Raw genomic sequence first — 12,126 nt, forward strand, 5'->3', positions numbered from 1 at the left:
GTGGAGTGTTGAAATCCCTGACTATTACTGTGTTTCAGTCTCTCTCTCTCTTGTTAGGTTGAGACCCATTTTGTAAATCATATCTCTATGCACACACACACACACATTGGGAGAGTTATATGTCTAAAATAATTATTATAAAAGGAGACTAATCATCATCATGATCATCATCTAATGAGATCATACTGTGCAGAAAGACATTTTTAAACTTCACAAAGAAAGTAATAGTAATAACCAGATTTTTGGTACAAGGGAATAAGGCAATAGGAATTAACTGTCACATCAATAGGAAGGATCAGGTCACAGAATAAAGATTGTTTGGGTTATAAATCTATGTCTTTACCACTACTGTAGAGCTATTAGAATGACAGAAGGTATGGTATTATTAAGAAAAAGATGTGAGATGTTTTAAATTACTTTAGAAAGGTCATATCAAAGAAGAAATTAGTTTGTGAGCACATATTAAAATAAGAGATTTTGATCCAGTTGGTAGAAGTTAGAGAGAAATTTCAGCTATGTCAAAAAAGTCAAAATAATTTTACACATTTAAATGGAAATGGGCTACCACTTGGCTGGGTGGATCTCTGTTATTCAAAGGACTCCATAAAGGGTGACAGATGTCCAGGCAAGGGAGACATTGTGAAGTGATGACTAGCTAATGTGTCAGTTAGCTGTTCATTGAACATTGCTTTTGCCTCTCTTGCCCATCAGACACCCCAGCTACATGGAAGCAGAAAACCACACTGAACTATCAGTGTTTCTCCCTGTCAGCTTCTCAGAGAATTCTTAACTGAAGCCCTTACTTTTTGGATTATTCTTGTTAGTGTCCCTGGTCATGGTACACAGGAACCTGCTCATCATCCTGGCCATCATCTCAGACTCCCATCTCTGCACCCCCGTGTACTTCTTCCTTTCCAACATGTCCTTTATTGACATCTGTTTCATCTCTACCATGGCCCCCAAATGCTGGTGAACATCCAAGCACAGAGCAAAGACATCTTCTACATAGGGTGCCTTGCCCAGATGTATTTTTTTATGTTTTTTCCTGGACTGAATAATTTTTTACTGACTGTAATGGCCTATGACTGCTTTGTGGCTATTTATCACCCCCTGCACTTTATGGTCATCCTGAACTCCCACCTCTGTGTCCTGTTGGTCCTAAAGTCTTGGTTCATCATTTTCTGGGCCTCCATACTTCAAATTCTACTGAAGAAGAGGCTGACCTTTTGTACAGGCACAGAGATTCCACATTTCTTCAATGACCAGGCTCAGATTCTCAAGGTGGCCCACTCTGATACCCTCATTAATAACATCTTCTCGTATGTTGCAGCTGCACTGCTGTGGGTGTTTCCTGTCATTGGGATCCTCTTCTCTTACTATCATATAGTCTCCTCCTTAATACAGATGTTCTCCACTGCAGGCAAGTATAAAGCATTTTCCACCTATAGGTCTCACCTCTCTATGGTCTCCTTGTACTATGGGATAAGCCTTGGGGACTACGTCAGTTCTGTTTTGACCCAATCTTCTCAGAGAAGCTTAATAACCTCAGTGATGTACACTGTGGTCACCCTCATGGTGAACCCCTTCATCTACAACCTGAGGAACAAGGTTGTGATGGGAGCCCTGGGAAGACTCTTTAGCAGAGCAGCCTCTTGTTCATGAAGCATCACTGATTTCTGAACTAAGTGGAAATTGTAGAATTCCACTTTTCTGAGGTAATGAGGTGGATCAAAATCATACAGAGAGAAAGTAGAAAGTTGGTTTACAGGCGCTAGATGTAGGGGGAGTGGAGAATTAGTGTTTAATGGGCAAAGGGTTTCTCTTCTGCAAGATAAAAAGAGTTCTGGAGATGGATGGTGGTGATGGTTGTGCAATAAGGTGAATTTATTTAATGCCACTGAGCTCTACACTTACAGATGTTTCATATATACTATGCAGCACTATTCGCAATAGTTAAGAGTTGGAATCAGCCTAAATGTCCATCATCAGATAAGTGGATATGGAAAATGTGGTATATCTACAGAAAGGAATACTACTCTGCTATTTAAAAGAATAAAATACTGTCATTTGCAACAACATGGATGGACCTAGAGAGAATTATATTAAGTGAAATGAGTCAGGCTCGGAAAGAGAAATATCACATGTTCTCACATATCTGTGGGAGCTAAAAATAAATAAATAAATACACAAATAAACTGGGGGGGGAGGGAAGAAGACACAACAATTACAATCCCTTGAGTTGATAAGACAAGTGAACAGCTATGAGTTTGTTGGGAGGGAGGGGGGAGAGGGAGGAGGGAGGGTGGTTTCGGTAATGCTCCACAATTATCAACCATATTGTATATTGACAAAATAAAATAAAATTTAAAAAATAAAATAAAATGAAATAAAATACATAAAAAATAAAAATCTCCCATCAGGAATGAGAGACATGTTGCTCCCAGTGTTGGGGGTACTGCTCAGCCCACCAAAATCTGTCCCTGTGGGCTCGGCTTCTGCTGCAGAGAGCCACCGTAACCAACTCATGCCTCCTTCCTGTAGAACCCCACATTCAATGACTGATTGATGTGGGGTATAATGTCTTGGCTTCTCTGCCCAAATTCCAGCCAACTCCAAGAGACCATCCCAGCTCCAGAGCTCCCTGGTGGTTTTCAGAGGTTTTGACAGACTGACACTTGGCTCAGTTTTTTCCTCTGCCCTTCTCTCTGAGTTTGTCATGCTGCAGAATGTCAGAGAACAGTCCTCACAAGACTGTCCATACTTCAGACATGCTTCACATGTTTGGGGGTCTGCAGGGCTACACTCACTTCAGAACATCTTCTTACAAATTTGGGAGTCCCTACAGACTCACTTAGGCATGACAGTTTGCTAGAATGACTCACTAAACTCAGGAAAGTGCTCTACTTATTATTATAGTTTAGTACAGCAAAAGGATTGAAATTAGAACCAGTTAAAGGAAGATACACAGGGCAAGATCTGAGAGGATCCAAACATGAAGTTTCTGGTTGTCCACCCCTCATGGAGTCCAGACACATTACCTCATCCTGGCTACAATGTGTAACAATGTTGAGAGTATTTCCAACCATGGCAACTCACCCGAGCTTTGGTGTCCAGAACTCTTATTGAGACTTCATTGCACTGGGATGATTGATTGAATTATTTTCTATGTGACTGAGCACAATTTCCAGTCCCCCACCCCAAACATGTTAAGCTGATATCATGTAGCCTGAAGACCCGCACACTATAATCAAATGGTTGGAATTTCAGGTGTGACCAATGCCCATCTTGAGCAATCTCATTAGGGCCACTACCAGCTGTGGTGTGAGGGGCCTGCCATGAATAACCCAGGCAACCCTATTAGCAGGGACATTTCAAGGGTTTAGAAGTAAAATCCGAGGAGTTCGGACAAAGGCAAGACCTCTCTTTAGGTGAGCGTCAAATTTCTAACTACATGTCTGCCCTTCCATAGGTATTGATTCCAGGAGCACTGCCTGGTAAACATCCTGTATGCAAACCTCCATCTTAGAGTCTGCTTCCCAAGGAACTCAACTTGGGACACCTCATTACTAATAAAATTAATTTGGTAAGATTTTAAAGACAATTCCAAGGTAGGGTTTGGATTGTCAGCAGTATTTTGTTAATCATACCCAGTGCTGGTGGAAAATTCAAAGACAGGAGATACAGAATACAAATTTTAGGGTGGCAGCGGTGGGGGGTGAGGGTGGGCCCATCTAAAGAATACTAATGAATTGGGAAATCCAAATTCAGAGATGTATCATAGAGAGTGTGAAGTTTAAAATAATAAGGTAACATATGTATCTGCATGTGCAGCATACTTCAGATTCCTGAAGCCTGCAGTCCATTCATAAGCACCTACCCTTTTCTCCCCTGATTCTATTACAAGTTTGATCAGGGACATGCCAATTGCTCTGTTCACTATATTTTGGAGAAATTGAGCATCCAGATGACCACAGTGCTTAACACTGTGTGTATTTCCATTTTTTTGGGAGGGAAGTTTTCTGAAGAACTGAGGAACATTCCAAGGTCTGTCCCATACAATAAAGAGATACACAGACAGGTGACAGCAACAGGTGTAAGGTGCTTTAATTCCATGCTGGAAGACACTATTTAACTCTCTTGTTTCTGCTGTCAAAATTCACAAGCATATATCTGTTCAAATTTTCACATAGATAAACTTTTCCAGGTCACTGCCCCACCCCCACATTTTGTCATTTCAGATCCCCTTTTCCTTTTGCCTAATATCAAAACAATTAACATTATCTAAACTTGCCTGTCTCAGTTATATGTTTTTTTCTTGTTCTTCATAAACAGTTCATCTTAACATTTTATTTTCAATCATGCAAATGTTTCCTAAACTATTTCTCCATATTCAGTTTCTCCCCAGGCAGACAGATTTTTTTAAAAGGTGTGATTAAAACATGGCATCTCTACTTAAAAACCTCCAATCATTTCTGCTATTCCTAAAATAAAATTTATTACTTTATGCCAGTGTGTATAAGACTCTTCATTGTTTGGTCTCTCCTCTTTCCAGCTATCTCTGCTATTACTGCTCCCTGGAGAACTTATAAATGCAAAGCTGGGCCCCACCCCAGACCTGCTGCATCCAAACCTCTGCTGCAGGAACCAACCTGTGGTTTAACAAGCCCTCCAGGTGATGATGATGGATGCTAAGTTTGAAAACCACTTGTCTAAACCTATTGGCTTTCTTGTAGTTCTTCAAACAGGCCATGTTACTTTAAGCCTCTGGGCCATTACACTTTATTCTTTATGTCTAGAATGTTCTCTACTTTCTTATTTGCTTTTCACTTCAATAACAGCACTCATGCTTTCCATGACCCCCCATCTAACTATCCTTGATGTTCTCTCCATCAACATAGTCTCCCTATTCCTCTCCTACTGTCAATACCTTCTGAATGAACTCACAAGTTCTGAGCATTCTGAGGAACAACCCGGGTGCCACAGCCAATCTTTTCCAAATTAAATTTATTCAGGTCACCCACAAAGTGAGTTTGGTCATCTTCCTGTCCAAAGTCCTTTGCGGGATATGATATTATTCACTTAAACAAGGAAGATATTGGGGAATTTCATTGCCAGAACAAAATATTGTTTGGTAGAAATTGGTTATAAAGCCTGGAAAGTCATTGATTGTGTCAAAGAAAAATTGCACCTGATTAGTCAAGTGGACAAGGAAGACTTTATTGGAGACTTCTGTGCTATTTTCAATATCCAAGACAAGGAATCAACCAAGTGTCCATCAACAGATGAGTGGTAAAGAAGATGTGGTGTAAATACACAATGGAATACTATTCAGCCATAAAAAAGAAGGAAATCCAGCCATTTGTGGCAATATGGAAGATCCTGGAAGATGTGATGTTAAGTGAAGTAAGCCAGGAACAGGAAGAGAAATACCACATGTTTTCACTAATATGTGGAAGCTAAGAAAGTTGATCACATAGAAGTAGGGAGTAGAATGGTGGTTACCAGAGGCTGGGGAGGAAAGTGGGGCAAGAGGAACCGAGAGGTTGGATAATAGATACAAAATTACAGCTAGATAGGAGGAATGAGATCTAGTGCTCTATGGCACTGTAGGGAGACTATAATTAACAACAACTTATTGTATAATTTCAACTAGGTAGAAGACAGTATTTTTAATGTTCTCAGTACAAAGAAATGATAACTGTTTGAGGTAATGGGGGAAAAAAGAAAAAAGATAAGTGGTTATCCAAGTTTCAAGGAAGGAGGGAGTGAGGAAGAGAAGGATGAGCAGGTGGAGCACAGAGGATTTTTAAGGCAGTGAAACTGTTCTGTATGATACTGTAATGGTGAATACATAACCCTATGCATTGGGCAAAACCCATAGAACTGTACAGCACAAAGAGGGAACACTAATGTAAAATTTAGTTAATAATGTATTAATATTGGTTCTTATTGTAATAAATGTACCACACCGAAGCAAGATGTTAATAATAGGAGAAACTGTGTGTGGGGGTGTGAGTGTGTGTGTGGTATATGAATGGTCTGTACTTTCTGCTCAATTTTTTGTAAACCTAAAACTCCTATTTAAAAAATCTATTAAGAAATAAATGAAGACTGTTGCAATAGGGAGAGAGATTGCAATTCCACAGGAACAAAAGATGGGAGAATTTTCAAAAGCTGGGATAAGGTAATAAAAAGAACTGGAAAACATTATTGGGGAGGTTAGTCAAGGTTATTGGGCCAACTGTCTTTGCTAATTGTTGCTGATTGTCCACTGGTCCTGCCATATTGTACATCACAGGAAGCTGTTCAGCATCGCATACCCAGAGGGCAGCAATTCTGTCATTCAATTCTTGCTCTTCTGAATTATGAGTCTGAATCTGTGAGTCTATTTTATGTGTGGACATATAACGTGATCCGATAAATTTTGCAATCCTGGGTCTGAGCTTTATAGGGGTGAGGATTTTTGTCTGGTATTTTTTTTCCCCACTGCTGTATCCCAGGCATCCAGGACAGTGAACACTATAGGTGCTCAATAAGCATTACCAAATGTATGAAGTGCTAGCAACGGTTACTGATGACATGTACTATTTATCAGTTTTTTCCAACAGCTTCCAAGTCAGTACTTGAACTTTCTGTATTGACCTGCAGGACTGCAAATGCCAAGCTGAAATGTGGTAATATAAGGAGTTGAAAGAGGGAGTGGGAGTGGGGGGATAGAACCGAGGATGACTGAATCACCATAAGAGGTTCAGACAAAGTGTTCACAGGGCAATTCTGACCAAAGATGAGGAAATAGGGTGGAGAAAATTATGCTGAGTGAAATAAGCAAGGCACAGAGAGAAAAAATGCAGCAGGTCTTCACTCGTAAGTGGGAGCTAAGAGGGAAAGAAGGAAGGAAAGAAAGATGATAGTGGTGTGTTGGACTTGCAGAGAGACAGAACACACCTAGGGTTGTAGAGTGGGGAGGGGAGGGAGGTCAGCGATTAATTGGGTGGCGGACACAGGGAATAATCACAATTTGTGGTAATGCACATCCTGATAGTATTAATCTGGCCATCACATCTTGGGCACAAGTGGTGATGGCCAGCTTTGTACCCCATGAATATCTATAACCAATTAATAAATAAAGAAATAGAACAGGTGAGAAGTAAACTTTGATGTGATTTCTTTAGCCCACTGCTTGTCTTTCTGCTATCTCAAAAAATCTAGGACCAGTGTTCCCATCAGTGAACATAGAGCTTTCTCCCAATAAGTCTTTGTAGGGCCCTCTTAATGTCACTGTTCCTCAAGCTGTAGATGAAGGGGTTCAGCATGGGGGTGACCACTGCATACATCATTGAGGCCACCATGCCCTTCCAGGAAGAGGAGGATGCATCAGAACTGAGATACACACCAAGGCCTGTCCCATAGTACAACAAAACCACAGACAGATGAGACCCACAGGTAGAAAAAGCTCTATACTTTCCGTTAGTGGACGGGATCCTCAGGATGGAGGAGACAATTCGGCTATAGGAGAAAATGATCCCTGAGAAGGGCACAAAACCAAGAAGACCCATCACCATATATAGCAGGATGTGATTGATGAGTGTGTCTGAGCAGGCAAGCGTGAGGACCTGAGCGAGTTCACAGTAAAAGTGTTCAATTCCCCAGTTGGAGCAGAAGGACAGCTGCAGCACCAACAGGCTGTGGATCAGGGCGTGTGACAAGCTGAGGAACCAGGACACAAGAACAAGCAGGCTGCAGAGACGAGGGTTCATGATGACCAGGTAGTGCAGGGGGTGGCAGATGGCTACAAACCGGTCATAGGCCATCATGGTGATTAGAAATGTGTCCATGACTCCAAACACAATGAAAAAATACATCTGGGCAATGCAGCCTGCGTAAGTAATGGTTTTACTCTGTGTCTGGATGTTCACCAGCATCTTTGGGATGGTGGTGGAAGTGAAACAGATGTCAGTGAAGGACAGGTTGGAGAGGAAGAAGTACATGGGTGTGTGGAGGTGGGAGTCAGAGCTCACAGCCAGGATGATGAGCAGGTTCCCAAGCACAGTGACCACAAACATGGACAGGAAGAGCCCAAATAGCATCGTTTGATGCTCTGAGTCTTGGGAAAATCCCAGGAGTAAAAATTCTGAAATGCTTGTTGCATTTCCTGGTTCCATTTCTCTGACAAGTCAGCTAGAAGATGAAGAATGTGAAATAGCCACTGGACAGATTCTAATATCTATCTGTGTTTTTTTTTTTCCCTTGAGTTAAAGAATTGGGCATAAAAGGCTTAGCACAAAAAATCTTAGAAATTCTACATTCTGTCATTTGTTATATGCAGCACTTTAGTGGGTTGACCAACCCCTGTCTACTGGCCTCTGAGATACTCACCCTTTTCTTTTATCTGTGGATTAGAATATTATGTTTTCATACAATAAGCGGCCTGACATCCTCTCCATCCTAGGCAGGATGTTCATTGCCAATGTTGATCTCTCCCATATCCCAACAATTTATCTTGTTTTCTCTCGCTCTTCTTTCTACCTAATCCTTCACCAGGAATCTTTCCTTTGGAAGCCTCAGCAACTGCCTCTCCACAGCCTTTGTGTGAAACACCTACATCCCCGTCCTTGAATTTCAGTCTTGTCTTGTAAACAGAAGGTAACCAAAAGAGTAAATAGGGAAATCACATGTTTACAAGAAATTTCACAGAGGGTTAGTGGTGACAATGGTTGTTTTGCTGGGAATATAAATGAGGACAGTCATTGTTTTCAAAACTCCCTTCTTGGAAGTCACTCAATTGTATTCTCTGTCCTTTTACTTGCATGTGAAACTGCTAAACACCCTCCATCCCTGAATGAGGAAGGCCTCCCTCCTTTGTGGTCTCTCCTCAAACACCTGAAGTTCCACTTTCCTGAAGAGAGTAGAAAAGGCAAGTGGACATTTGGCTACGGGAGCCTCAGGACATAGGGAGGAAAGAGCCAGAGCTTAGGTGGGTGCTGGGCATATGTCCCCTCCCCTTCTTCCCAGTGCTATTCTGAGCATCACTTCATGTCTGACCCTCATCCTTTTAGTATTGTAGGCAAACATCCCGGTGTGGCTTCTTTCTTCCACAGTATTTAATAAGCACCATAGAAGACAGTACTCAAAATCTGTTTCTGACTTTTCCTGATTTGAGGACTTTTGAAAGAAGGGGCCAGCCTCTGAAGCTAGAATATGTTCTCAGCTGTGTATTACTTTCCCTAATATGGAGATATATAACCCTCATGAACATTCAGGTTCTAGGTGGTGAATGCATTTGAAGAAAATAAATAGGTGTTTCATTGGAAAGATGGCTTTATTTCTAGGATAGTCAAATATCATTTCCTCAAGCCAAATAAAAAGATTTAGAAAATGAAATAAACTCAGTGATAAATAACGGACATGAGAGAGAGGAACCAGTGAGAATCAACTTTGTTCTGACGGACAAACAGTGGGTCTGGCTGTTGCAGGCTTTGTTCAGAGGCCTCTGGAATTCAAATCCACTGCAATGATTTTGTCTTTCCTAAAGTCCCACCTGGTGTTGCAGCAGCCATCAAATTATGATTGAAATGGATCATGATGTTATGGATAACAATATTCATCTCAAGAATTTACCCACACATTAGAAACCCTCTACCCTAGGAGCAGGGATTAAACATTTAGAGATAGAGAGGCTCCAGACATTAGTCATTTATACTGGCTGCTTTTTCCATTCACCAAATGAGTATGTTCTATTCTGTTTCTAGTGTCTAGTGATAGTGGGCATTTTTGTTAAACCATGCCAGAAAGTAGAAGAATTAAACTAGGCTTTTGTCACTTACTAAAATATTCCTTGCAAAGGGCTTCTTTGGACCAGGCTAAGTGTTAGCTGTTGGTCATAGAAAGATTAATGGTGTGGTCTTTGTTCTCATAGTTCCACCTCACAGAGGTAGAGATTGATGCAGAAACAGGTCATTGTAATACAGAGAATCAAATGCTGAAATAAAGGTGATTTGCAGAGTGGAATACAGACAGGAGCCCTAAATCCAGCCTGGAGTGATGGAGTCAGGGAAGGATTCCTGGAGGAAGGGATAACTTGGCAAGGAGTGATCCAGGTTGAGGCTTGAGCAGTGGCTTTTCTGGTAGAGACATAAGTAAGGGAAACGGCCCAGAAGGAAAAAGCAGCAGGGAGCAGCATACCCTTACCTCTGCTGTTGCTTAATCACAAAGTTGTAAATGAGAACAGTGAGGAATGATGTTGGACAGGTGGGCAGGGGCCACAGCTCTGGGAACCTGAGAAGAATGATGCATAGAGGATGGGGTTGTGCAGGGACTGCAGTGAAAGGAGTAACATGATCTGAATCTCAATTTTCCTTAGTGCCTGGAGTGAAATATGGATTTCAGGCAGGTAAGGGAAAGAGAATAAGGATGTGGAATCCTCACATCATTAGAGCTGAAGGAAACAACTCAAGAATTCTTTTACAGAAGAGAAACAATGGGCAAAATGATGAAGGGATGACACCAATGTCTCGCTAATGGTCTCAGCTTATGGATGAGACCTGACACCCAGATGAAATCATAGAGAGCAATGGAGACATGTGGGCTTTGATCCTTCTCTAATGCTCCTGGAGCAAAAGGATAGGATGTGAAGAGGGGACTGGATGTTGGACTTGCCTGTGTCCTTCACTTTCCGTCTCTCACCCACCCCACCCCAGTCTTTATACACCACAGTCCAAGATACCTGGGAACACAGACTCTTCTCTCTTGAAGGCTCCTAATAAGAACCATGGATATGAGTGAAGAAGGAGGGGGAAAGGGAGAAAATATGTTCCCAGTAAAGTGAGGATGTCAGAGAATTCAGAAAGGGTTGTTCTAGGCTGAGAGCAAACAGAGGCTCTGGAGTTCTTGGTTCAGATTAAGAGAAGAAAAGTACTAGAAGACACCAAGATTTCAACGTTAAGGACTTATAGCTCTGTTAGCACCTTGGGGCATCTGTTTGCAGAACTCAGATTGGTAATTGTGTTTTAGTCTGTTTTTGTGCTGTTGTAACAGAATCCCTGAAACTGGGTAATGTATAAAGAAAAGGAGTATATTTGGCTCACAATTCTGGGGCAGCTTCATCTGGTGCAGGACTCAGGCTTCTTCTACTCATGGTGGAAAGTGGAGGCAGCCGGCAGGTCGAAGCAGATCATATGGCGAGAGGAAGCAAGAGAGAGAGGAGGGGGAGATGTTGAGGTTCTTAAACAACCAGCTCTTGCAGGAACTAATAGAGCACAAACTCACTCACCACCCCCATCCCTCAGGAGAGCATTAATCCATTCATGAGGGATCTGATCCCAAGACCTAAACAGCTCCCAACACTGTCACATTGAGGATCAGATTTCCACATGAGTTTTGGAAGGACAACACATCCAAACTCTACCACTGTGTCACTGGACAGTGTAGTCCAGGGCAATGCTATGATGTCAAAGTGCGCCCTGGGGACCCACAAAGAGTAGCTCTCCCCATAGTCTCCATCAGCTATCGATCCAAGCAATGTACAGCTAAAGACAACACTCACTGTACAATAACAATTTTAAGCAAGTGGTCTAGGCATTCTCCCTTCCAAGCAATTAGCCGCAAGAGCTCCTTCTCTATGGACATCATAGGTTTCCCTGCCCTAAGCTTAACAACAGTCAATGCCCTTTTCCCTCAACTACCTCTTTCCTCTATTTCCCTCAACACCTACTTGGCTGTGCAGGCTTGGCAACGTGCACCCACCACAGGAACAAACTCCCCCAAATCTTGTTCTCTCTTAGAGGGTGGATGAGGAAGAATGTTGCCCCCCTCAAAAGAGCAGGGAGACAGAGCCAGGGTGGTGGTATGGGGCTTGGCTGATTTCTGCTGTAGGAGGCATGAGCGTCTTGGGCCCAGGGTATGGAAGCCTTGGTGGCTACAAGTTGACATGTTATACATTTTGTGGCCCTGGGGGCTGAATCCCCACTGACTTGTTAGAGAAATTGATCAATGGTGAATTCATTCCCTGATCAGTTTGTCTCCAGGGTAGGGATTGCACAGGAACGGGTCTCTGACCTGCCTGTTCTTTATCCATGGGAGTCTAAGAGTGAGGCCAACTGTGATTCTTCTTTTCGGGGTCTTTTTTAT

The 12,126-nt window shown here is 42.1% G+C and overlaps 1 protein-coding gene and 1 pseudogene across 1 annotated transcript; one reads left to right on the forward strand and one right to left on the reverse strand.

Annotated features, from left to right (window-relative positions):
• Positions 1 to 724: 724 nt before the first annotated feature.
• Positions 725 to 1,662, forward strand: LOC103581129 (annotated as a pseudogene).
• Positions 1,663 to 7,223: 5,561 nt separating this feature from the next.
• Positions 7,224 to 8,162, reverse strand: LOC103581130 (olfactory receptor 7C1-like). The gene has a single exon (XM_008563032.1). It carries the CDS (start codon positions 8,160 to 8,162, stop codon positions 7,224 to 7,226), a length of 939 nt encoding a protein of 312 aa, XP_008561254.1.
• Between the last annotated feature and the right edge of the window lie 3,964 nt (positions 8,163 to 12,126).

Source organism: Galeopterus variegatus, unplaced genomic scaffold (assembly GCF_000696425.1).
Source record: "Galeopterus variegatus unplaced genomic scaffold, G_variegatus-3.0.2 Scaffold12412, whole genome shotgun sequence".
In the NCBI taxonomy this organism is placed as follows: domain Eukaryota; kingdom Metazoa; phylum Chordata; class Mammalia; order Dermoptera; family Cynocephalidae; genus Galeopterus; species Galeopterus variegatus.